Raw genomic sequence first — 27,724 nt, forward strand, 5'->3', positions numbered from 1 at the left:
CCGCCCCATCGATCAACACCGCAACCTCATGATCTTGTGTATCCTCGCACTCCTCGTTGGAGCCGTCGCCCACGCCAAGTTCGCCGTTCGCAAATATATATACTGACACTTTTTTGGCCGGATTTTTTACGGATTGGAGCAATACACCGAGTGTGCTAGAGATGCTCTAACAAAGTAAAAGGAGTAAGAGTCGGTGTGTGTTTGTCTATGTAGCTAGATGTGTGACCTGGGGTCCACATGTAAGCGTGGAGTGGAGCATAAGAAGGGGAAGAAAAAATGTAATGGGCAGAAATGATTAGAAACTGAATTCAGTCTCCTACCTTTCTTCTATTCTCTCGCTCTCTAGTAACGGCTGAATCCTTCCTTGTATCTTATGTTCAAATCCTTTTTTTTACAGGAAGAGGGGTCTAGAAGGATCCTGAAAGCTGCATCAATTCATCTTCGGTGGGTACAATTTTACACCAAGGGCCTTACAGATAAATAGAAATACAACACAACCTTGGAAATTGCACAAAGGACCCTATAAGAAAAACCAAAAATGCAATCGAGTCCTTGGTCCTCTCCACCGGAAATGAGACTCCATCGCCAGCCACCTTGTTGACTCCACCGGGGATGAACCACTTGGTGGCGAGAAGGCGTGGAGCATCGACGAGAATCTCTAGAATGGGCTTCCATCATGGAGGTTGAAGAAATGTCGCGCAGGCGTCTAGAGAGACTGCCGATTCGTTCACACATCATGGCGGCGGACATGGCCACCATGTGGTACTCTCCAAGCTGCATCAAGAACCTTCCCCGCCATCTTCTAGTTGCAGAGACTAGCACGCCGGTCCGCTTCCTCCCCTCGCCACCGAGGCTGGTCGGAGACAACTTCCGAGCACCAGGCACCAACCCACGACCTTATTAACAGAGACAGTGGCCCTCCCCTTTGCTCCCAGCTCCGACCAGTGGAGCATGAAACCCCATTGGAAGAACCCTAATCAGCTCCAGATCTAGCCTCCATGATCAGGAGCTCCGCTCGAAGCAACACGCATCAAGCTCACTAAAGCTAGACTATTCCTATGGTACTGCTTTACATGGGAGGGACCCGCACCCAACTCATCGTGGGCCTTCGCTGGAGAGGAGCGGGGAGGAGCCAAACGGCCCAAGATCTGGGGGTGAGCGAAGCAGCAAGGCATCACGCCCTGAATCATTCACCGGGCAAGGGGTGGTTACAGGGGGAGAGGGAGGGGAGGAAGGTGTCCGGCGGCGCTAGGGTTTGGGAAACACGAGTGCTCGTGTTTTTTTCGTTCGCTCTCCTTGTCCGTCCCATAATTCTTACTGTGGTTTAGTTCAAAAGAAAAACATGACAAGAATTATGAAACGTTTAAACTTTAATCCTGCAAACAGCTATGCATACACATTGGTCCATGATTATGTTCCGACGTTGAACGACATGCACATTGGTCCATGATTATGTTCATGTTTCGTTGGTCATAAACATGAGATGGTATAAAACTAATTTGTGACTAATTCTAAGTGAATTGAGAACTAAATTATTTATCAGTCAAATGATGTGATCCCATAATTTTATCGTGTGAACCATTTTTGTTTTTCTTTTGAAAGGGGGAAAACTCCAGCCTCTGCATCAATTGCTGCATGCGGCTTTATTTTATTGCATTATTATCATACTAAGTTACAACTAACTTGCAATTTAAATTTCTTAGTTGTAACTAAGATTTTCAGTTGTAAATTGGGTTGCAAAATCATGAGTAGTATATTTCTTTTATGTATGCGTTTTCCACCCCACAAAGTGGCGGGTATCAAGGTAACAGGTTTATGCAAGTTGCAAAGAGTAGAAGCTACCATATGTCAGATAATAAAGGCTTTAACTTTTCAATTGGTCCATCCTTTTAGTTACTCAAAAGTCGTTGGTCTGATCACTAACTAGTACACCTCTCAAATCCTACTGGAACGAAACGACTGGTTACAACGGGTATATTACAGCAACAGAGTTTCGAGAGAAGTTATGGTACATAGTTACATACATTGGGACATCTCAGATGACGGTCTCAGAGCTCATACTAAAATTACAATGGTAGCTAGGTAGGATGAAATGTTTGCTGGTCATGGCACTATCAAGGCTTAAAGATGCTGGAACAGCTCCGGCAGATGGGCGTTCGTGAGCTTGGTCCGTGTAGTCATCCCACGTTGCTTCTTCTTAGGCTTAGCCTTGGGTTTCACACCGTGGATCTGGGCTGCTGCTCGCCGTTTGGTGGTGTCGGTCATCGGCTTCATGCCGTTCTTCTGGAGCTCCTTTTCAATATCAACCATGTCACGTGGCAACTCAATCCCCCGAAACAGCTCCTTCAGGTCATCATCAATCTTGATTTTTGCTTTTGGATCATTGGGGTAAACCATGTCCTCCTGTGAATCAATGTTTGACAACAGCCAAACTTCCCCTGCTGCCTTCAAAGCCTACAGTCCAGCAATATGCGAGATTATAAATAAATTCACAAACTATAACAAATGTGAATACAAATTATGGCAATCAAGATTACCCAATTAAAAATCATATAAGGATAGAAATACATGAAGCCATTGTTTTAGTACTTCAATGGGTACTGCACCGATTTAACAAATTTTAAGGGCAACTGAACTCACTAAAATGGTACAGTACCTTGAGTTGAACAATACATTAGCAACAAGACCAAAAGAAACTCATGTGAAACTACTGTTATTTGTGGACACCTTTTGTTGTTATAGAATTTGCAGAACTGACTTGTGCCCACTCTTACAGAACTTCTTGGAAACTTCCAACATAAGTGAATATTCTCATGATGTATCTATGATGACGCTTGTAACTTCCTTGTCCAGAAGGACCATAATTTAGGTCTCTAGAAAGAAGTGCTTCTTTATTTTATTTATTATAGACTTATCCACTTAGATGAATAAATCATACTCTAGTATATCAATCTAGGTATGGGTGGCCACTAAGTGTGCTCAGTATGTTACTCTGAAGTCCAGGGTTAAAATGAGAAGTATTAAGCACCATTGGGTGAAACAACAAATATCCATGTAGCTTGGGAATATGGCAAGCTTTAGAGCACATGGCTGATTGATTCAAATATTTCACTAGTTGGGTACCATGCAGAACATTTAAGTACAAAATGGGATCCAAGAACCTCAAAGTATTAGTTCAGGAGAATTAGGATGACCTGCAAATCTTCTAGTACAGTTGGGTATGCATCCTTCACTTCCACAATAGCAAGACCCTCTCGGTGACCCCTTATCAAATCAAGTAGTTGATCTTTTCCCTTCAAATCATGCTTGGACTGCACAAGTGCAAACAGCCAACTAACAGAGAGATCTTCAAACTGATTTAACTTCAAAGAGCCAAAGAAGCCTATGGAGGTGACACATTTTTTATGTTAAAATGTTCAGTACTCATAATTAAAAGTATCTTCATCATCAATTACAAATTTATTAGACATGAAACATGAAGCACTAAAAGGATTCAAGCTAGGTACTTTGAGGTTATTCCTTTGAGTGCAAGCTGAAAACATAAATGTCAAGGACTAATCACCTTGTACGAAAAACGCCTCCCATCATAGTGTACTTTGAGGTTATTCCTCAGACTGTCAAAGACAGCCTTATTACCACTGATATCAACATAAGTTGCATCATTTATTTGCTCTGCACTAAACGCTTGTCTTGTCTGCAGTAAATATCAATTACATGAGTGAGAAACAGCAGGCAATATAAAGAAGGTTCAGATAATTCTCTTTGTGAAGACATTTATAACTTCTACCATTAAGACAGAGAATACTAATATATACAAAAGATAACCAGAGTAGATAATTATCATAAGAGTTCTTATTTGTGTTGTTGGTTTGAGCTTTGAAGTTCTTACATGTACCGACAGAATATATCCAGTCAGTCTATATAGTCCAACTTTAGTCACCAGGAAGGTGGAATCAATTATGAGCCTAAACTGTAAATAACCCTTGAGCTAGCAGTTGAAACCCTTGTGTGATGATAATTAATTCCACATGAAGAGTCATAACAATTATTGGTATATAAACTCAATTAGCAGAACACAGCTTTTTTTTAAATGTATTAACATGATCATTTGCAGGATCAATGGAAAAAACTGAAACACCTCAGCAGGGGATGACATTTGCCATCTTACGCTCGTAAGGAAAGTAAAGAAGGAAATAAGGCTGTAGCTTAGTCAGAAGTACCTTGTAAAGCAGTTCAATGACAAGCTTGATCTGTGCCCCGGCAGGAGATTTCCTAATCGAATGAATGTGTTGTAGCCTTTCTGTATCATTCGAAAATTTAATAGGATGTGCAGGCCTTGCTGGAGCAGATGGAGCATTAATCGGTGGGGCCCTGTGCTTTGGTTTTGTGGTCGAAGCATGGCTTGCGGCGATGCTGGCCAAAGATGACTGGCACCTCTCCTGCTGCTGCTTAAATTTGGAGAGGCTGTCCTTGAGATCCATCTAACAATGTCATGCTCAAAAGTAATAAGCGTGACAATCATGAGTACAAACAATTGAATAGAAGAACATAATCAACAGACTACTATGGTTCCTCTACAGTTAAGGAACTAGAAATAGGCTATCAAAAACCTGAAATATGGTCAGAGATGATACAATCTGAGTTGGTACGGGTACACTCTGGATGCTCCACCATAATGCAACTAGAAATGTAACATTGTTGTGGTTTACCTATTTGCACCAAATAATTGTTTATTAAGGCGTTGTAGTTCCGTTTCATTATCCGGTGATATGCAATGTAAGCTGCACTGGAGGTGAACACTGTCGTCCAGCGAAGCTAGAGGCGTTGACTATTGTGGTACTAGATTCACCTTCCATAGATTGACTAGTCAGGTCCAGCGCAGTGCAGGCCACCACAAGAACTGGAGGTGGAGAAGCCGGTCACACCTTCGATGTTCTTGTCGAGTGTAGGAGGAGAAATTTTCCTTGTTTTCTCATGTACCCCTTCATCGCCAATATTTTTTTGGTGAATTGCTTAATTCATCACCATCAGTTGCTTCTCGACACGGTTGAGACTCCAGGAGTAGGAGAAGATGTGCACGTGATGCCTGGCTGACGCGGACTGAGCAACAATGTAGCAGCAGAGGAGATGAAAAGAGGTACCATTGGTCGGTGGTCGAGAGAAAGGCCCACTTCACGCGTGAAAAAAAGCTTGGTAAAGTGGCAAAATTCATCTCTAGAAAAGCCAATCCACCCCCATCTTATGCAAAATCATGCTAATACACCATAGAAATGGAAGCTATCGTAGCATCGAAATGGCACACACACACAGGCCAGCATCACAAGCATCGCATCGCGTGTGCCCTCCAGAACTACGCTGAAACACCAACCTGGAGGGGTGAACCTAACGTTGGGCATGGGGTTTCAAATGAACCTCGCAAAATTGGAAATCGAGTGCTGTTAGCAATCTACCACGCGGAGGCAAAATCCTGAACAAATTGGATGAATTAGAGTGTTCATTCTACAAAGAAAGGTACGGATTAGATAGCACATATAGCAAAGAAAAGAACCAGGATAATATGCTCAGAACAAGTTAGGGTTCGTCAACACAAAATAAATTAACCCGACAACGGACTCACTCCCAGCAAGTCCTCTAGAGCGGATAAGGAGGGGAAGGCCTATGAGAGAAGAATACCTTCGGAAGCTGAGGCGTCGGGGCGTGCTTCGCAGAGAGTGAGAGAGAGAGGTGGCGCAGTGCGGTGGGCGGCGGTAGTAAGCGGAGAGGGGAGCGGCGCAGGGCCGGCGATGGGTTGAGTCCAACGGGCGTGGCGCTGACGATGAATTTGGGAATTAGGGCTTGGATGGCGAATCTAGGGTTGCTCGCATAGTTTTTTTTTCCTGTTTTTCGATTTGGCCTTGCTGATGAATACACGGTTGCAAATCTCAGTTGCAGCCGAAAAAATTCTAGTTGACTTATAAAATACACGAATCGCAATGTAAATTGGTTGATCGTGAACTTGACTTCGCACTATGAGCATATGGTCAAACCTTTAAAATAACGGATTTTTTTTTGAAACGATAAAATAACGGATTTTTACCGTCTCAATTGAAAAATGAGCCATTTTACATCCCGTAGAACTCGGTTGACCCGTATTTTTCTAAAGGCCACCGAGAAACTAAACGCGGGAAACTTTGTATGCCCTGCAAACTAGTCAACACTGCTAGTTGGGAAGTTTTCGATCTCACCAACACCATTCCATCGCTAGACTCACCGAATTCCAGCCATGGAGAGTCTTGCGTAGACATTGCTGCCGCCTCCAGCCACCACTGTCATCGTCAAGGACCTCCCCAAGGTGGCACAATGGCAGAAGCGTCGCTGACACGCATATGCCACACCTAGCTCCCGTGCGTACATGCGCTGCCGCTCAGCGCCTTGGCCGCTAGGCACAGCCCGCCGTACCTTCTTGGCCACAGCGCTTGGTCGAGCATGGACAAGAGGGGTGGCCAGGGGCCGGTGCACAGGCCAGTGGCCGTCACGACAGCACGGTGCCGGAGGCATGTGGGGGCGAGAGGTGGTTGAGTAGCGCAGTGGGAAAATGGGGAAAGCGGGAAAAAAAGTTGCTAACAGGTGGATCCTTTAGCGATAGATTTGGGTTTAGGGTGCTATTTTACACGTTCTACCTAAACTAATTTTTTTAAAAAATTAAATATATATTAAAGCAACTATAAACTAATTCTTATGCGCGGTTATAAGCTTATGCGCGGTTATAAGGGCGAGATTTGCAGGAATTATTAGAGATGCTCTTAAGTTAATTCTCAGCTGAGAATTGGCAATTCCGATGAGCACGGCATGCCGCATGTTGTGCGGCGTATATGACATATGTGATATGTACTAGAATATGGAGCGACTCATTAAGGGATTACCAGACTCATTACGAGATGCCTTGTTTCGATTAGGGTTGTTATTAGGCACTTAGCCACGATGAGGCCTGCGCTTAGCTAGCTGAGATGTAAGACAGAGATCATAATCCCGCATTGCATGTTTTAGTTCCACGCGCATTTTACAGTATCCACTTTCCACGCGAAGAGCACCAACATTTCACGTGACGGTGCTAGCAGCAACTAAGGAGTTGTTTCAGTATACAGTTTGCAACCGTTGTTGCTCATACGACGGTGCCATGATCTTGTCACTATGGTAACTAACAACATCAGTGAGCAGAGTATCTGGGTGGAAAAGATAACAAAAATGGAGGAAGGAAAAAAAAATTGACTCAACAGATGAGCCAAGGCAACCAATAAAAGAACTGTCAAAAGATGCAGCGAATAACTACTTAGCGTGAGAGATGTCTCTGTTTGAAAAATGAAAAAGGAAGGGGCCAAAGAAGAGCAATATCAAGTAATTCCACAGAAATTGGTAACATCCTCTATATCCTACAGAGGGAACATACTGTTTTCAGTCCAGCATCAGGGGAAGAAGGATGCACTGGTACCATCAAAACCTATAACATCTGCAGCAGAACAATACAGCAACTCCTACACGTGAGCCATTTTATTGCTACCATGGAATCAGCACCAACCACACACTAAATTAAACCGGTTTCTTTTATCTCCGTTCTTGATGTTACTCATACAACATGAACTGAAATATCTCAAAAGAAAGAAAAAGAAACAAAGAAAGAGATTACATCTAGCTCACTCGTTTTCTACTTGCACTCTCCCAATTGCGGGTAGCGAACTAGGGGCAAACAATGAAGGATTAATACAAAGGTTACAATGGTCTGATTATTCATAAAAAAAGGAGAGGAAGGAGTTGAACGAAGGAAGAAGAATGTGGTACCATCGCAGGAACCCCATTGGGCGTAGGAAGAATCAGCATCTGCTGCCACCATCATGTCTCGACTAAGCGATCATTGGGGGCATAGACCCAAGGAACACTGGCCTTGAAATTCCAAGCCATCAAAGATGAGGTCAGCGCACCCCAACCGACCGACATTGATAGTGAGTTCACAGGTGCACACGGATGCTTGTGAGATTGTGAGCACCGATCATCTGAGCAAGCATAAACATCTTTTGAAACGATGTTTGCGTACTTATGGATACTGGTACAAATAAGGTTTACTTGAAATTACTAAAGTAAATGTCCATAATAGTTTGATACACAAACATATGCCATCTTTTTGTGGACTGCCATGACCAAATTAAAACAAAGACTCGGCAGTACAAAAGGTGGCAATGCATCTCGTAGAAATGCTTAAAGAAAATGAAAACCATAAAGGGAAGAGCATAACCAGCAGTAATACAGTTTTAACTTACAAGACAAAAGAAAAACTTAGGGACACAACCACTAACAAAGAAATGAAGCGGGGCGGATATATTACCTAATTCACCAAAACCATGTCATCTCCAGCAGCCTTGGCAGCAACAGCTTCTAAATGTCTCCATGCTGACTCTCGTTGCTCCTCCAATTCTTTGGCTTTTGCTACTTTCTCAATGTACTGCTGCTGGCACTCTTCAAATAGCTCACTATCCATGTCCAAAAACATCTTGCGCACATTTGCCGTGAGGCCATGAACAGCTTGATTCCAGTGGCTCTGTATGTTTCTCTCAAGTGCTTCAAATATTATTGGAAATATAACACCACGATTTTGGGCAATCAAGCTTACAATGTGATCATTGTTCCACAAGAACAAAGCCCGCTCAGCAACCTGCCCCAATAAATCAACGTCAACAATCAAGCAATATATCAGATAAATGAAGTAGCTATGCATCACAAAAATACACAATGCTTTCAACTAAACTTATTCCTTAAAAGAAACAAGAAAATGCAAAGAGATAATGTCATGCTGTGAAATATTGTAGCATATATGATGTAACACCAGTGGGCTGTTCTTTTTTCAGTAGGTGACCTGTATAGCAACAAGTTTAGTTTATCCAATCAGGACTGACCCACTAGCACTAACCATTTAACACAACTGAACCACACATCACAGGAAACAAGGGTTAATCCAATCAGAGTGACTTACAGCACACCTAAACAAAGATGCTGCAAGCAATTTAGTTTATTTATTTATATAACCATCCAAAAATGAAGCTGATGAAATCAATATTGCTCAAAATGCCTTGAAAGATGGCACATTTGGTAACATTAACTGCCAGTTTGGGCAAAATTGTAAATGTGTCACGACTTTGTGTGTGTTGGTGGGTGTGGGGACAGTCTAGAACATACTGATTTAAATGCACAGTGAGGAAACACAGTTACATGTAACGCTATCACTAAGCGGGCATATGACAATCCTAATATTAATTACTTAACAAACAACTGCTGAATGGCGTTCTGAATCTCCTCCAACTAAAAGAAATCCAAGAGAAATGAATTCAGAAATACCTAGATGGCCGCATATCCCCGACAACATATGGAGAAAACAGATATTTATGTACGTGGATCAATAAAAAGCGAGTAGTACCAAACAACAGTGAAGAGTACAAAAAGGTTAGGGAATGAAAAAGACATAGTGCAACGAGGAAAATGAAAATGGAAACAAACAAAGTGGCAACAAAAGGAATTGCATTCTACTTTGGCAGCAGTGCAGGGTCCTGGCAATGGGACCATGGACACAATTGAACTTCCCTACCAGCCACAATATTGTACATACCTACTATACAAGGTGTGCAGTATACTGCAAACAGGGTAGGAGAATAAGGAGGAATTTCATGATTAAGAAATTATATGTTTATAGCTTAGGAATATAACATCTAGTGTTTAGATTAGGCCTGACAATAGAAGTGTTTGGGTTCACACCAATTCCAGACTTGTTGCAACTCAAGAACAGTTTGAAATTTAGACCATTGTTCTCCAATGAAACTCACTAACATTGCATTATGGTAAAAAGTACTGAACAACTAAGATAATGCTTTGCCAAAAAAAATAGGATAATCCCCATAATTGTAGAATCCTTAGAAAATAAGCTGGAATTAGCAGGCATCTGACTCTAACATAAAAGACCTAACAATTAGGTTCTTAGACATTTAATCCACTGGCCCAAGATAGTACACTTCTTCTGATGCAGAGCTCAGTTTGGAGTTAAACAATAATCTAAATTGGAAATAATATCAGAAGGGTTGAAAGCCTAGCAATAGAAAAATACAAGATGTCTTGCAACTTGCAAGCCTTATAGTTGTTCTTAATTTCTTCTAACTAATTCACTTTTGAAGAAACATACAGTATAAATGCAGCTCTAAGTAATGATGTTGTTAAATCACCAACAAAAGAGGGCCCGCTTGTAAAAGAGTACCTAAGAAACTAATACGAACCCACATTATAGTGACCAAGAACTGCCCTCACATGGACATCTCCCAAACCCAAATTCGAAAAATTGTTCCTATTTTTCTCTGCCCACATGCATGCTTCCCTCTTAGTAATAGCGGCAAAAACTTCCAGTAAACCCTTTTTCACTCCCAATACCAATCGGGATAAGTTAGATTGCGGAGAATTACATAACTTGTATTACTATCCTATATTTAGGCATGATAGGAATTTGGTCTGATTAATCTAGGTAAATAATACAACCATTTGCATGAAGAGAGGCAGACGTGAGACACATGACTCAGTTTGTATAGATAAATGTGCAGAAAATTTATCTATAATCCAATGAATAAAACAAACAATAAAAACTAGGCAGCAAAAGGAAGACCAAGATCTAGGAGAAAATGCTGTGCACATCTGCCTTTGATAATTTCACAATAATGTAGAAAAGGGCAGCATGGGGCCGAGTGCTAAAAACTTCTCAACGTTGTTCAAGCTTCTGGGTTAAAAATTAAAAGGATGTTAACAGGATACAACCAAGGCAATTAGGATATTAGATAGTACAAACAAAAATAAAAGGCTTCTGAAAGATGCAGATTGGGCACCAGGGCCATAAAATGGTATATACGAAGGAAGATTGATAATTAAGCTATCCTATCTAATCTCAGCATATGATTCTTTCCACAATAACACATAGTGAGTGCAATATTTCAATACTAGATCTTTGATTAACAAACATTATTCACTGTTACGATGAGGAGTATATATACATTTTCATTAAACCTCAATAAGACTGCAACGTCCCGCTTGTCGTATAGGCATCAAAGTTAACATCAAATGATGGTGGTTAAAACTTAATTAAAATATCGGCATATGATTCTTTCCACAATAACACATAGTGAGTGCAATATTTCAATACTAGATCTTTGATTAACAAACATTATTCACTGTTACGATGAGGAGTATATATACATTTTCATTAAACCTCAATAAGACTGCAACGTCCCGCTTGTCGTATAGGCATCAAAGTTAACATCAAATGATGGTGGTTAAAACTTAATTAAAATATCGGCATATGATTCTTTCCACAATAACACATAGTGAGTGCAATATTTCAATACTAGATCGTTGATTAACAAACATTATTCACTGTTACAGTGAGGAGTATATATACATTTTTATTAAACCTCAATAAGACTGCAACGTCCCGCTTGTCGTATACGCATCAAAGTAGATTATATGGAGAGAGAGAAAAAAAAAAGCATACCTGGAAGTGGGCACTGTTAAGGCATCGTCCGATCTGCTTAAAGAGCGGCACCATGCATCTCTGGAACTCTGCCTGCTGCGTGGCCTCGAGCACTTCCTCTAGCTCGCCCAAGAAGAGCACCTCCTTCTGGCAATTAATGACAGGCCAGTACTTGAGCAGTCCCCTGATGACGGCGTCAGCGAGCTTGAAGTCCTTCTCGACAAACTGGACAATACAATAGGAGAGCTGCTGGTGGTAGATGGCGACGGACTTTGGCTTGTGCAGCGGGATGAGCGCGCGTCCGAGGAAGAGCTTGTGCTCCTCCTTCATGGGCAGCGCGAAGCCATTGATGATGCTGCCGAGGATCTCTAGCAGCTCGCCGATGCCGTTGTGGCGCTCGGTCTCGAAGATGAAGCGGTAGAAGACGTTGTTGATGGCCTTGCGTATGAAGGGTCGGTGCACCATGAACTTGCCGTAGATGCGGTGTAGCACGGTCTTGAGGTACTCGCGTTCGCGGGGGTCCTCGGAGTCGAAGTGGTCGAGGAGGCGGAGCACGAAGGCGTGGTCGACGTGGCGCTTGGCGAGCTTGGTGTCGGTGTCGGGGGAGACGACGTAGCGGAGGAGCAGCTCGTAGACGAGCTGCAGGTGCGGCCAGGCCGGGTCGAGGTAGGGCTCCTCCTCGTCGTCCGGGGTGGCGTTGGGGTCGATGGAGGCGGCGGACTCGTGCAGCGCGGGGGGCAGCGGGCGGAAGATGTTGGCGGAGATGGCGGCGACGAGGGCCTCCTGGACGGCGTCGGGGAGGCGGGCGGGGGTGTTTGGGGTGGTGGTGGAGGAGGGGGTGGGGGATTGGACGTACTCGACGAGCTCCAGCAGGGCCTGCCGCTTGGCCTCCTTCTCCCGCGGGTGCTTGAGGGCGTCGGAGAAGTCGAAGAGCGCGGCGACGAGGCGCAGCTTGCGGAGGAGCAGGCCCGGGCGGTCGGCGGCCGCCACGTCGCGGATGAGCGGCAGCGGCTCGAGGAGCGGCGGGGACGCGGCGGAGGCCGGGAGGATAGGGAAGGCGGAGGCGGGGAGGTGGGGGGAGGTGGGCGAGGAGGGGGTCGGCGCGGAGGCGCGGGAGGCGTGGTTGACGGTGACGGGCGCGGCGGCGGGGGCGGCGGAGGAGGAGGACGGGGCCGCGGGGCGGGCGGCGGCGTCGGCCCCCTCGGAGCGCGCCCCCTTGCGGTTGCCGCGCTTGATGATCTTGTTGAACATGGCGGCGGCGGAGGCGGAGGAGTGGGAGATCGGCGGTGGATGGATGGATCGATCGGTGGGTCGGTCGATCAATTCGCTCCCCTTGTGTTCCCCTCGGGGGATTTGGGGGCCCGGTGGCAGCGGCGGCGGGGGAGATGGGGTCAGCCGGTGAGGGGCGGCGAGCGGAGGAGCGGAGGAGGAGGCGCCATGGTGATTTGGGGGAGGAAGAGAGAGACAGGAGGAGGAGGATCAAAGGGGGGAAGGAGAGAGAAGAAGGGGAGGCATGTATTTTTTTTTCTTTTTTCTTTTTTATTTGGTCGGTTTTACTACATTTAATGGCCCAATAAATGGCAGTACTTTACCTTCTGCCTTCAAGTTTTTGGAAAGAAATCACAACTTGGTTTTTTTGTACGCAAAAGTATAATTTCTCTAACAATATGAACTTAAATTCACTTTCGAAACTTGGCAGCGGGTCTGTTCATCGATTCACGAAGCATGGATGGCGATGGTGTTTCTTCGGATCTTGCAATGGTGGAGTCTCGCCGCCTCTTCCCGTCCGTCTCAGGGGTGCCGGAGTTGGGCGGCGGCCGATGCCTACCGTGCTAGCAGGAAATCCTAAGGGATCATTCTGTATTTCTCTATCTTTTAGGATTTTATCTATAAATTCAAAATAATCATTTTGTCTCGATTTGTCTTTTAGTTTCCACATTTGTTGCTTCACGTAACTTAATTTTTATTAATGAAATATATGGTTGATCTAAAACAAGATGAGCATATCCTCACTCATTGATTTAAATTGTTTCATAGTGATCGTCGTTCTCGCTGTACACTCTATAAATCGCCCTGGGAATGGAATGGCTGTGTTAGATGGTTAGGAGGGCATGACACCCAGCCTATCAGAAACCAAACCCTTAGCTTTGACAATTTGATGTCTTATAAAAGGAGAAATATTTCTCTAGTTGGAGTCGACGTTTTACCTCGTCATCAGTTTCAGGACCCGGTAGATCAGTAGAGATAGGGTGTGCATACATGTATTTGTGTGATGAGATTATATATGTATTTGTGACCGTCTACATGTTTCACAAAAAAGGGTTTTTTTGTCACAACTTTCACAAAGATGCTACTCTCGTCTCTCCATCGACGACGACAAAGCTAGTCGGTTGTTATTCCCTGACATACTGGTGTTGGTACTCTTGTCGATGTCGAATGACTGCTTTAATGGTTACGTGTGTGCACGCAGCCTTAGCATTGCGGCTCAAAAGATTATGGGAGAACTTCTGTTGGTATTTCCAGGTCTATGGTTCGTTATCTATCTTTAGCTACCTTTAGAAGAGTACAAGATTGTGTTCTGGAAGAAAAAGAATTTGAAGGCCTCAAAGATTTGTTACTATCTTTTAGAGTTTATTTTGTAATCGTTCGAGTCAGTTCATGTATCTCTACCATATACTATTTGTTACTATATGAATATATGTGGTATTGATTATCAAAAAAAATGCTACCTCATGAAAAAAAAAAGTACAGTACTGTACAATATTTAAGATCGGATCCAAGTTTTTGGTCCCTCTCTTCCAATAGTGTCATACTTATGAAATTTCTTCATCCTTTTTATGTGTTTAGCAATTCGCATTTTTGTTTATTATTGGAAGTCATAACATCACAATCTTGAGCTTTTCTTATTTCTAAATTTTACAAAGATTGATTGGTTGCTCTCACGTGAATGTTAATAGCGACAAATTAGTAGCATGCATCACGGATTAAAGGTGGGGTAGATTGTTACTACTTCTTTATTTTATATTTGTGGACTATAAGCGGAAGGTGGAAGTTGATATTGTTCATGCCAGGGTCCAATTGGAACGAAGGAAAACCAGGACGGCCAACTTTTGGATAAGTCATATGCAAAAGGACCCACTACAGATGTAGAGACGGTGACAGGTCTCGAGTCAGTGGCTATGATTGCCGACCGGACCCGCTTTACAACATCTACCAGAGTTTTCTCGCTTCCTTCCACCTTGAAGCTGTCCAGGTCAATACAATTTGCACAAACGATTAAAGAAACAAAACAAAAAAAACTCATTCCTCAAGTCCAATTCACGTCCTATGACGGAGACTGAGAAAAAGTCCGAAACAACATGCCTATGAAACTTCACTCATCTACTCTGCCTCTGGAGATCATTTCCTGCAGACTCATTCACCTATGTCTGCTTCTGGAGAACATTCCCAGTCACTGTTACTGAAATATAACCTTAGCAAATCCACCATGACAGCAAAGACAGCAGGGAAACTGGATTTCATATTTCAGACCAATTATAGCATGCAGAACTATCGAAAGTATTCAGCAAGGTAGCACAACCACCAATAACCAGGCATGACGGTTCAACTCAGCATCAAAACAGTCTGCTGGATAAAACTGAACCAGTGCGAGTACCTTCTGTAATACAGAATAGAGATAACCGTTCCATAGTACCCATTAAGCATTCAGCCCATGCCAAACTGAAAGGATTAAAGTGCAAATACATAACTTGATTGTAATGGGCCACTAGAAGCGATCCTCATAGCGTCCTCCTCCTCCCCTGCTGGGGCGATCATACGGCCCAGGCCTCTCCCTGTAGCTTCCTCCATCGTAGCGAGCAGGTCCTCCACTGCTGTAGTCAGCACCACCACCACGTGGACCATCCCTGTCATAGCCACCTCCGATGCCGCCCCTAGGGCCATCCCTGTCATAGCTTGCGCCACCCCTTGGGCCACTCCTGTCATAGGCGCCGCTGCCACGCACCGGATCTCTCTCATAGCTTCTCTCCCGCTCCCTGCCGTATCCTGCACTTGACTGATAGCGATCTGGAGCAGCAACATACCTGTCTGCACCAAAGCGATCACCTCCAGCGGGGTACCGGTCACTGGCATAACGGTCACGGCCCCCGTCATACCTGTCTCTGCTGTCAACAGCATCACGGTATCCATAACGGCCACTATCATAGCGGTCATCCCCATAACGATCACCAAACCTGTCTGCTCCAGAAAAGCGGTCTCCCCTGCCGCCACCACCACCACCACTGAACTTGGAAGGGAACCGCCCAGATCGACCACTACCAGGATTGGGGCAGTCACGGGCCCAATGGCCAGAACGGCCACACTCAAAGCAGTTGCCAGGGAGTGGACCATCACCCTTGGGGGCACGATAATCCCCACGTTCACCGCCACCACCACCACTGGTGTACCGTGTGTCATCTGTATTCATCTTGGGCTCAGCTCTGTTCACTGAAATGGTACGGCCATCCAACTCTTTGTTGTGCATATCATTGATAGCTTCCTCAACTGCCCGTGGATCTGAAAACGTCACGAAGCCAAAGCCACGGTGGCGGTTTGTGTGTCTCTCCAGCATGATCTACAAAAAGAAATATTCAAGAATCAGGCTACATACAGAGACAGGCAGAATATAGGAAGCATCTCGACACGTTTAAATTCAAGGTGGATCAGCAGAGGGCAAAATTATTGAATTTCATTAAATAATAATTTAGAGTTACAATAACATTTCAAGCTAAAGTTCGTTCAGAACTGTAGCATAAAACAACTTATACAAGACTTGCCAAAAGAGAAAAATGGACTTCTTCGTTTTTTTACTTTGACAACGTAACAGAAAAGAAAAAGCAATGGGCATGCAGCTAAGTCTCCTACAAAGAGCATATAATAGTAAGCATCTCCTCTATTTAAATTAAGGGATGTAGCAGAGGGCAAATATACTGAATTTCAGTAAATGATAATATGGGCTCAGTATGAAAAAAACAGTTACTACTTACTACAACATTTCAAGTAATTGCGATATTTTTACTTTGACAAGGTAACAGAAAAATAACAATGTGCATTCAGCTGTGAGTCCAAAGAAGACAAGTCTCCTACAAAGAACCATGTTTTCATTTGTGTAATGAGTAACCATAAGCTAAGAAAATGAAAATATATTCACATCATACATAGATAAGAATCTTTTGTGGACAAATTTCGGATGCTTGACAGGAAACATAATCATTACCTTCAGAGCAGTATAGGCATTAGGTTATTCATAGTTTCAATAATTCAATAGACAATCAAAACTGCCACATAACTGGCTGGGTGTAGCTGTAGCTCTTTGTGACTGAGCAGATCCAAAGACAGCAAAGCTCATTGTCACTGACAAGCAGTTGGCAAACAAACATCAAGCAACACTGGCTACTCCAACCAAACAATCATTGCTGCTACCAATTTCTGTTGATACCTCTACATACTAGATTCCTCTTGGGAAACTCTCTGTGTTTGGATTCCTAAGGGACATATCATACTAAACCAATTGCAGCATACTAGAAGTTGAGAAGCAATCAACTTCAATTGCCACAAAAACATCACGAACCAGGCATGCCTCAAGGTTCATGATACTCCCCTCATATGATATCATCATACTACACTACAAATATAAACCAGTTTAGTGGTATAGCTCCATATATTAGTCTTTCACTTCAGCTTAGTGAATTTCTGTATTGAAAGCAAAACAACAGCATTCTCGGGACGATCACTGGTGTCCAAAACACTGTCATGCTGGTCGATAAGATCACATCTTCCATCGTATGAAAAACAGCACATGAAGACCACAGACATCAATATCCAACAAGTGCAAGTGGTTGAAGGTGTGGGTTGGTTGGGATAACTGCTAGCATCAAATGTTGCTTCATCAGTTAGCCTCCTTCAGACGTCGTTCAATGAGCACTACATGATAGCAGTGATTCACCACAAACTAATCTGGAGTCTCAGCTCAGCTCAGTTTTCGTCACACAAGTTACCAGCTGTTGCTGCACAGTTTAATTGCAGGTTGCCATGACGCTGCTAAAAATATTTGGTGGCCAATAAGACGAGATTGCACAGTACAAACATGTTTTAGCACTCAACTGTCACAAAAAATCATATGCGTACAATCTAAAAGGCACACAAAACAACTTTTAAAACGTATTTAGATGACTATATGATGTGCATGCTTATAAATAAACATGTGTACCCAGAACTGCGGCCAGACCATGATTGCAGAAAATAAGGTCACTATGCTAGAAAACGGAACATTTTTTAGCCCAGGATGTACAGAGTACTGACATACCAACCAAATCAAGGCACTCATATCACATCACAAACAGGAAAAAACATGTCAGCAGAAGTGCAGATTTCTAACCGCATGGATGCCATATGACAGTAAATGAGTAACATGATCACTGAATACTAAATACAATGTCACAAACACAAAAGTATAGAAAAATTATTACGCATATTATCAGCTAATCAAATCAGATTAATACGGAAGATTCAAAACTGTTGTCATGTTTCAAAATCAAGGCACTCATATCACATCACAAACAGAAAAAAACATGTCAGCAGATGTGCAGATTTCTAATCGCGTGGATGCCATATGACATTAAATGGGTAATACGGTCACTGAATGCTAAATACAATGTCACAAATACAAACATATAGAAAAATTATTACGTATAATATCAGCTAAACAAATCAGATTAAAATGGAAGATTCAAAAATGTTGTCATGTTTCCATTGAACAATGAACTGCCACAGTTGACTGATCTCCTAGGTGCACTAAAAATAGCAACCGCTGAACAATCTGTTGAGCCTCTTTCCAACTGCAGACTATCAACTGTGGTTTTGGCATAATAGAATATCAAAATGGCAAGGGGTGCAGAGAACAACAAAAGCCACAGAGCAGCTGCAGGTACTCCTTGTCAAGTAATACCAAGAATATTGCAACAAACACCCTGTTTCTTCTATCAGACCACAAGCTGAATATGAATGTCAGAACGCAGTCAATAGCAAGATTGATCTGTTCTATCGGACCACAAGCTGAATGGATGTCAGAACGCAGTCAGACCACAAGCTGAATGAATGTCATAACAGTCAATAGCAAGATTGATCAGGTGTCCCCTCGTTACTTGATCAAATTTCACGGGTCACAATATTCACTGCAGGAATTAAACTGTAACGAACAGCATCACCATGACCTCTTGGAAAAGAAATTCCGACCCTACGTTTTTTTCCTCACAGCGCAGTAACTAGCTGCTCTCTTCCCACAAAACACTAACACGGATTATCTGGAAAGCTGCTCTTTTAACGAACAAAAGAACCCCTGTTCTATCAAACTTCACAAACGTGCCAGCTCATTTGGCTTCACACTATGAGTAGCTGATAAAGACCATTATCAGAACCAGCAATGGAAGCTAGAAGAAAAACAAGAACAGTGAGCAATCCTGTCGTGGCTAAGACTCATGAACACAAATATACAGTGTGTCGATATACAAAATATTGTCAACGATAAATTCCACCAGTGTTTCTTCCTTTTTAGTAGAAAATATCATGCTTAATAATGTTGTGGCTAAGACTCATGAACACAAATATACAGTGTGTCGATATACAAAATATTGTCAACGATAAATTCCACCAATACCTTATGTTTCCTCCTTCTTAGTAGAAAGTATATGCTTCATAGTGTATTTGGGAGGATTTTGAGCATGTACGATTATTTTCTTATAAAGTGGAAACCCGCAAACTACTACCCCCCCCCCCCCCATGGAGAAGTGAGCCAATGCTAGGTACATGAAACAATTCTCTCATGTCTTAGTTCCTTGTTCAGATCCAGATAAGGCCATGAAATTAGCATGACCCTATTGCAAGGGAATAAGAAAAAGCACCCCCCTTTGACCATGTACATCAGATTCAGCTTTACTCATCAACACAAGCACAGATCTACCAGCTTCATCGATAAAATAACAGCAGAGACATATGCAGCAGCAGATAATACGGGGCAACGCGGAGAAGGGTTCCGATACCTGTGCGTCGACGACCTTGCCGAAGCGGCGGAAGGCGTCGGAGAGCTTGCGCTCGTCGGTGTGGAACGAGAGACCGCCCACGAAGATCCGGCCGTCCTCCTTGCCCGCCATCTCCGTCGGTTTGTGGGAGGATTAGGGTTTGGGTGGGAAGAGGAGACGACGAGACGACGAGACGACGACGGTGAGGCTATGGCGGAACAAGAAGGGGAGAAAGAAAAGAGAAGCGAGCGCTAGGGTTTGGGTTCCGGTCGGTTCGTTTTGGGTTCGGTTTCCTGGGCCATGGGCCACTGGTGTTTCCATAAGTGGGCCGGCGGCCTTATCGGCCCTCCGTGTAAGGTGTAAGAAATTTTTGGAAAGAATAATAAATTCTCAACCTCAAAAAAAAAGAGTAATAAATTCTATAAAAAAAAGTTTCTCATTCCCCGCACCTCCTTAGTCGCCCATCCTCCACCGCTCCAGTCTGTTGTTGCTGCTCTTTCGCCCCCAATCAAGCTAACAAAGCTAGTTGTTATGGACGTGAGTTGAAACTTGAAACGGCGTATCGAGTTCTAGAAGCCAATGTCCACAAAGGAATTGATTTCTGAGAATAAATCTGGCGCTAACGATGCCCTAGTGAGTGGAATTCCTTGGGTGGTCATATTGGTGCTACATATTGAAGGTGGGTTTTTTTTATGTTGTACGGAGTATATGTTTGTTCAACATGATGTGGGCTCTCTTTTGGTTTGGTGCAAACACACGAGCTACATTAAATATGTGTGTATGGTGCAATTGATGTGTTCACGTTGCAATGATTTTTGAATGTTCGTTGCAAGTGCATTTCATATTGTTACGAGCGTTGACTTCTTATGTTGCAGGCAAATTTCGTTGTTGTTGGACATTTGTGCACCTAGGTGATTGACGGTGCTCCGGTGATGGCGCTGATACGTCTCAAACGTATCTATAATTTTTTATGTTCCATGCTTGTTTTACACCAATTCATATATGTTTTGCTTACACTTCGTTGCACTTTTACATGATTTCCGGCACTAACCTATTAAAAAGATGCCACAGTGCAAGTTCCCTGTTTTATGCTATTTTTGTATTTCAGAAAAGTTGTACAGGAAATATTCTCGGAATTGGACGAAACAAAAGCCGAAGTCAATATTTTACCGAAACGAAGACGAAGTCCAGAGGGGGGTCGAAGAGGTGCCACAGGGCGGCCAGACCTGCCCTTGGCGCGGCCTAGCCTTGGCCCGCGCCAAGGGGGTGTGGGCCCCCCAGGCACCCCACTGACCTAAATCATCCGCCTATTTATTCACAATCTCGGGAAAACCCTCGATACCCGAGCCTCCATCCACGAAAAGTTTCGTCGCGGCCGCCATCGCAGAACCCATCTCGGGGTTCTGAAGCTTTTCCTGGCACCCTGCCGGAGGGGGAAATCATCGCCGGAGGCATCTACATCGCCATGCCCGCCTCCGAAGTGATGTCTGAGTAGTTCATCCCTCGACTATGGGTCCATAGCAGTACCAAGATGGTTTTCTTCTCCACTTTGTACTTCATGTATAGATCTTGTGAGCTGCCCTACATGATTAAGATCATCCTTATGTAATTCTACATGTTGTGTTTGCTGAGATCCGATGAATATTGTATACTATGTCAAGATTGATTATATATTTATATAATATGTTATTTGTGATCTTGCATGCTCTCCATTGCTACTGGACACTCTGGCCAAGTGGATACTTGTGACTCCAAAAGGGGGTATTTATGCTCAATAGTAGGTTCATGCCTCTAGTTTCTAGGAGAGTGACTGATGGCGTGTAACTCACACGTTCGTTGGGAACCCCAAGAGGAAGGTATGATGCGCACAGCAGCAAGTTTTCCCTCAGAAAGAAACCAAGGTTTATCGAACCAGGAGGAGCCAAGAAGCACGTTGAAGGTTGATGGCGGCGGGATGTAGTGCGGCGCAACACCGTGGATTCCGCGCCAACGTGGAACCCGCACAACACAACCAAAGTACTTTGCCCCAACGAAACAAGTGAGGTTGTCAATCTCACCGGCTTGCTGTAACAAAGGATTAACCGTATTGTGTGGAAGATGATTGTTTGCGTAAAACAAGAGAACAAGTATTGCAAGAGATTGTATTTCAAGATAAAGAATTGGACCGGGGTCCACAGCTCACTAGAGGTGTCTCTCCCATAAGATAAACAAGCATGTTGGGTGAACAAATTACAGCTTGGGCAATTGACAAATAAAGAGGGCATGACCATGCACATACATATTATGATGAGTATAGTGAGATTTAATTGGGCATTACGACAAAGTACATAGACCACTATCCAAGCATGCATCTATGCCTAAAAAGTCCATCTTCAGAGTTATCATCCGAACCCCTCCAGCATTAAGTTGCTAACAACGGACAATTGCATTAAGTATTGCGCGTAATGTAATCGATGACTACATCCTTGAACATAGCACCAATGTTTTATCCCTAGTGGCAACAAGCACATCCATAACCTTAGTGGTTCTTGTCACTCCTCCAGCATTCACTGAGACATGAACCCACTATCGAGCATAAATACTCCCTCTTGGAGTTACTAGCATCAACTTGGCCAGAGCATCTACTAATAACTGAGAGCATGCAAGATCATAAACAACACATAGACATAACTTTGATAATCAACATAACAAGTATTCTCTATTCATCGGATCCCAACAAACGCAACATATAGAATTACGTATAGATGATCTTGATCATGTTAGGCAGCTCACAAGATCCGACAATGAAGCACAATGGGGAGAAGGCAACCATCTAGCTACTCGCTATGGACCCATAGTCCAGGGGTAGACTACTCACACATCACTCCGGAGGCGACCATGGCGGCGTAGAGTCCTCCGGGAGATGATTCCCCTCTCCGGCAGGGTGCCGGAGGCGATCTCCTCGAATCCCCCGAGATGGGATTGGCGGCGGCGGCGTCTCCGGAAGGTTTTCCGTATCGTGGCTCTCGCGATCGGGGGTTTCGCGACGGAGGCTTTAAGTAGGCGGAAGGGCAGGTCAGGAGGCGGCACGAGGGGCCCACACCATAGGGCCGCGCGGCCGGGGCCGGGCCGCGCCGCCCTAGGGTGTCGCCACCTCGTGGCCCCACTTCGTCTCCTCTTCGGTCTTCTGGAAGCTTCGTGGCAAAATAGGACCCCGGGCGTTGATTTCGTCCAATTCCGAGAATATTTCGTTACTAGGATTTCGAAACCAAAAACAGCAGAAACAACGAATCGGCACTTCGGCATCTTGTTAATAGGTTAGTTCCGTAAAATGCACGAATATGACATAAAGTGTGCATAAAACATGTAGATAACATCAATAATGTGGCATGGAACATAAGAAATTATCGATACGTTGGAGACGTATCAGCATCCCTAAGCTTAGTTTCGCTCGTCCCGAGCAGTAAAACGATAACAAAGATAATTTCTGGAGTGACATGCCATCATAACCTTGATCATACTATTTGTAAAGCATATGTAGTGAATGCAGCGATCAAAACAATGTATATGACATGAGTAAACAAGTGAATCATAAAGCAAAGACTTTTCATGAATAGTACTTCAAGACAAACATCAATAAGTCTTGCATAAGAGTTAACTCATAAAGCAATAATTCATAGTAAAAGCATTGAAGCAACACAAAGGAAGATTAAGTTTCAGCGGTTGCTTTCAACTTGTAACATGTATATCTCATGGATATTGTCAACATAGAGTAATATAATAAGTGCAATGTGCAAGTATGTAGGAATCAATGCACAGCTTCACACAAGTGTTTGCTTCTTGAGGTGGAGAGAAATAGGTGAACTGACTCAACAATGAAAGTAAAAGAATGGTCCTCCATAGAGGAAAAGCATCGATTGCTATATTTGTGCTAGAGCTTTGATTTTGAAAACATGAAACAATTTTGTCAACGGTAGTAATAAAGCATATGTATCATGTAAATTATATCTTACAAGTTGCAAGCCTCATGCATAGTATACTAATAGTGCCCGCACCTTGTCCTAATTAGCTTGGACTACCGGATCATCACAATGCACATGTTTTAACCAAGTGTCACAAAGGGGTACCTCTATGCCGCTCGTACAAAGGTCTAAGGAGAAAGCTCGCATTGGATTTCTCGCTATTGATTATTCTCAACTTAGACATCCATACCGGGACAACATAGACAACAGATAATGGACTCCTCTTTTATGCATAAGCATGTAACAACAATTAATAATTTTCTCATATGAGATTGAGGATATATGTCCAAAATCGAAACTTCCACCATGGATCATGGCTTTAGTTAGCGGCCCAATGTTCTTCTCTAACAATATGCATGCTTAACCATAAGGTGGTAGATAGCTCTTACTTCGTACAAGACGAACATGCATAGCAACTCACATGAAATTCAACAAAGAGTAGTTGATGGCGTCCCCAGTGAACATGGTTATCGCACAACAAGCAACTTAATAAGAGATAAAGTGCATAAGTACATATTCAATACCACAATAGTTTTTAAGCTATTTGTCCCATGAGCTATATATTGCAAAGGTGAATGATGGAATTTTAAAGGTAGCACTCAAGCAATTTACTTTGGAATGGCGGAGAAATACCATGTAGTAGGTAGGTATGGTGGACACAAATGGCATAGTGGTTGGCTCAAGTATTTTGGATGCATGAGAAGTATTCCCTCTCGATACAAGGTTTAGGCTAGCAAGGCTTATTTGAAACAAACACAAGGATGAACCGGTGCAGCAAAACTCACATAAAAGACATATTGTAAACATTATAAGACTCTACACCGTCTTCCTTGTTGTTCAAACTCAATACTAGAAATTATCTAGACCTTAGAGAAACCAAATATGCAAACCAAATTTTAGCATGCTCTATGTATTTCTTCATTAATGGGTGCAAAGTATATGATGCAAGAGCTTAAACATGAGCACAACAATTGCCAAGTATCACATTACCCAAGACATTTATAGCAATTACTACATGTATCATTTTCCAATTCCAACCATATAACAATTTAACGAAGAAGAAACTTCGCCATGAATACTATGAGTAGAGCCTAAGGACATACTTGTCCATATGCTACAGCGGAGCGTGTCTCTCTCCCATAAAGTGAATGCTAGGATCCATTTTATTCAAACAAAACAAAAAACAAAAACAAACCGACGCTCCAAGCAAAGCACATAAGATGTGATGGAATAAAAATATAGTTTCAGTGGAGGAACCTGATAATGTTGTCGATGAAGAAGGGGATGCCTTGGGCATCCCCAAGCTTAGACGCTTGAGTCTTCTTAGAATATGCAGGGGTGAACCACCGGGGCATCCCCAAGCTTAGAGCTTTCACTCTCCTTGATCATGTTGCATCATACTCCTCTCTTGATCCTTGAAAACTTCCTCCACACCAAACTTAGAACAACTCATTAGAGGGTTAGTGACAATAAAAATTAACATGTTCAGAGGTGACATAATCATTCTTAACACTTCTGGACATTGCATAAAGCTACTGGACATTAATGGATCAAAGAAATTCATCCAACATAGCAAAAGAGGCAATGCGAAATAAAAGGCAGAATCTGTCAAAACAGAACAGTTCGTATTGACGAATTTTATCGAGGCACCAGACTTGCTCAAATGAAAATGCTCAAATTGAATGAAAGTTGCGTACATATCTGAGGATCACTCACGTAAATTGGCATAATTTTCTGAGTTACCTACAGAGAAAGCAGCCCAGATTCGTGACAGCAAAGAAATCTGTTTCTGCGCAGTAATCCAAATCTAGTATGAACTTTACTATCAACGACTTTACTTGGCACAACAAAACACTAAACTAAGATAAGGAGAGGTTGCTACAGTAGTAAACAACTTCCAAGACACAAAATAAAAACAAAGTACTGTAGGTAAAAACCATGGGTTGTCTCCCATAAGCGCTTTTTTAACGCCTTTCAGCCTAGGCGCGAAAGTGTGTATCAAGTATTATCAAGAGACGAAGTGTCAACATCATAATTTGTTCTAATAATAGAATCAAAAGGTAACTTCATTCTCTTTCTAGGGAAGTGTTCCATACCTTTCTTGAGAGGAAATTGATATTTTATATTACCTTCCTTCATATCAATGATAGCACCAACAGTTCAAGAAAAGGTCTTCCCAATATAATGGGACAAGATGCATTGCATTCAATATCCAAGACAACAAAATCAACGGGGACAAGGTTATTGTTAACGGTAATGCGAACATTATCAACTTTCCCCAAAGGTTTCTTTGTAGAATGATCAGCAAGATTAACATCCAAATAACAATTTTTCAACCGGTGGCAAGTCAAGCATATTATAAATTTTCTTAGGCATAACGGAAATACTTGCACCAAGATCACATAAAGCATTACAATCAAAATCTTTAACCTTCATCTTAATGATGGGCTCCCAACCATCCTCTAGCTTTCTAGGAATAGAGGCTTCGCGCTCTAGTTTCTCTTCTCTAGCTTTTATGAGAGCATTTGTAATATGTTGCGTGAAAGCCAAATTTATAGCACTAGCATTAGGACTTTTAGCAAGTTTTTGCAAGAACTTTATAACTTCAGAGATGTGGCAATCATCAAAATTTAAACCATTATAATCTAAAGCAATGGGATCATCATCCCCAATGTTGGAAAAAATTTCAGCAGCTTTATCACAAGTGAGCTTCAGTAGCTTTAGCAATTTCAGTAGCTCGCGCTTTGCATTAGAAGTGGAAACATTGCTAACACCAATTCTTTTATTATTAATAGTAGGAGGTGCAGCAACATGTGTAGCATTAGCATTACTAGTGGTGGTAATAGTCCAAACTTTAGCTACATTCTTCTCTTTAGCTAGTTTTTCATTTTCTTCTCTATCCCACCTAGCACGCAGTTCAGCCATTAATCTTATATTCTCATTAATTCTAACTTGGATGGCATTTGCTGTAGTAACAATTTTATTTTCAATATCCCTATTAGGCATAACTTTCGATTTCAAAAGATCAACATCAGAGAGCAAGACTATCGACTTTAGAAGCAAGTATATCAATTTTTCCAAGCTTTTCTTCAACAGATTTGTTAAAGGCAGCTTTGTGTACTAATAAATTCTTTAAGCATGGCTTCAAGTCCAGGGGTGTATTCCTATTATTGTTGTAAGAATTCCCATAAGAATTAGCATAACCGTTACCATTATTATAAGGATATGGCCTATAGTTATTACTAGAATTGTTCCGATAAGCATTGTTGTTGAAATTATTATTTTTAATGAAGTTTACATCAACATGTTCTTCTTGGGCAACCAATGAAGCTAACGGAACATTATTAGGATCAACATTAGTCCTATCATTCACAAGCATAGACATAATAGCATCAATCTTATCACTCAAGGAAGAGGTTTCTTCGACAGAATTTACCTTCTTACCTTGTGGAGCTCTTTCCGTGTGCCATTCAGAGTAGTTGATCATCATATTATCAAGAAGCTTTGTTGCTTCACCAAGAGTGATGGACATAAAGGTACCTCCAGCAGCTGAATCCAATAAATTCCGTGAAGAAAAATTTAGTCCCGCATAGAAGGTTTGGATGATCATCCAAGTAGTCACTCCATGGGTTGGGCAATTTTTAACCAGAGATTTCATTCTTTCCCAAGCTTGAGCAACATGTTCAGTATCTAATTGTTTAAAATTCATTATGCTACTCCTCAAAGATATAATTTTAGCAGGGGGATAATATCTACCAATAAAAGCATCCTTGCATTTAGTCCATGAATCAATACTATTCTTAGGCAGAGATAGCAACCAATCTTTAGCTCTTCCTCTTAATGAGAAAGGGAACAATTTTAATTTTATAATGTCACCATCTACATCTTTATATTTTTGCATTTCACATAGTTCAACAAAATTATTAAGATGGGCAAGCAAGCATCATCGAACTAACACTGTAAAATTGCTCTCGCATAACAAGATTCAAGTAAAGCAGTGTTTAATTTCAAAGAATTCTCGCTGTAGTAGCAGGTGGAGCAATAGGTGTGCATAAGAAATCATTATTATTTGTGGTTGTGAAGTCACACAACTTAGTATTTTCAGGGGTAGCCATTTTAGCAACAAGTAAATAAAGCAAACT

The 27,724-nt window shown here is 42.5% G+C and overlaps 3 protein-coding genes across 4 annotated transcripts; all 3 read right to left on the reverse strand.

Annotated features, from left to right (window-relative positions):
* Positions 1-1,960: 1,960 nt before the first annotated feature.
* LOC124700010 lies at positions 1,961-5,044 on the reverse strand. The gene is made up of 4 exons (XM_047232213.1): positions 4,221-5,044; positions 3,563-3,694; positions 3,195-3,311; positions 1,961-2,454 (listed from the first exon to the last, which is right to left on the reverse strand). The coding sequence occupies exons 1-4, from the start codon at positions 4,479-4,481 to the stop codon at positions 2,122-2,124; spliced, it is 843 nt and encodes a 280-aa protein (XP_047088169.1). The 5' UTR covers positions 4,482-5,044; the 3' UTR covers positions 1,961-2,121.
* A 2,518-nt stretch (positions 5,045-7,562) lies between these two features.
* On the reverse strand, positions 7,563-12,893 carry LOC124703847 (serine/threonine protein phosphatase 2A 57 kDa regulatory subunit B' alpha isoform-like). Its single transcript, XM_047236088.1, has 3 exons — positions 11,549-12,893; positions 8,357-8,683; positions 7,563-8,027 (listed from the first exon to the last, which is right to left on the reverse strand). The coding sequence occupies exons 1-2, from the start codon at positions 12,776-12,778 to the stop codon at positions 8,357-8,359; spliced, it is 1,557 nt and encodes a 518-aa protein (XP_047092044.1). The 5' UTR covers positions 12,779-12,893; the 3' UTR covers positions 7,563-8,027.
* Positions 12,894-15,063: 2,170 nt separating this feature from the next.
* LOC124703849 (glycine-rich RNA-binding protein RZ1C-like) lies at positions 15,064-19,760 on the reverse strand. 2 transcript variants are annotated; one of them, XM_047236089.1, is made up of 2 exons: positions 19,603-19,760; positions 15,064-16,139 (listed from the first exon to the last, which is right to left on the reverse strand). In XM_047236089.1, exons 1-2 carry the CDS (start codon positions 19,711-19,713, stop codon positions 15,294-15,296), a joined length of 957 nt encoding a protein of 318 aa, XP_047092045.1. In that variant the 5' UTR covers positions 19,714-19,760; the 3' UTR covers positions 15,064-15,293. The 2 variants fall into 2 exon arrangements, with proteins under 2 accessions (XP_047092045.1, XP_047092046.1); XM_047236090.1 differs by lacking the exon at positions 19,603-19,760 and adding an exon at positions 16,782-16,886.
* Positions 19,761-27,724: the final 7,964 nt, after the last annotated feature.

The sequence above is a fragment of the Lolium rigidum genome, chromosome 3 (genome assembly GCF_022539505.1).
Source record: "Lolium rigidum isolate FL_2022 chromosome 3, APGP_CSIRO_Lrig_0.1, whole genome shotgun sequence".
NCBI lineage: Eukaryota > Viridiplantae > Streptophyta > Magnoliopsida > Poales > Poaceae > Lolium > Lolium rigidum.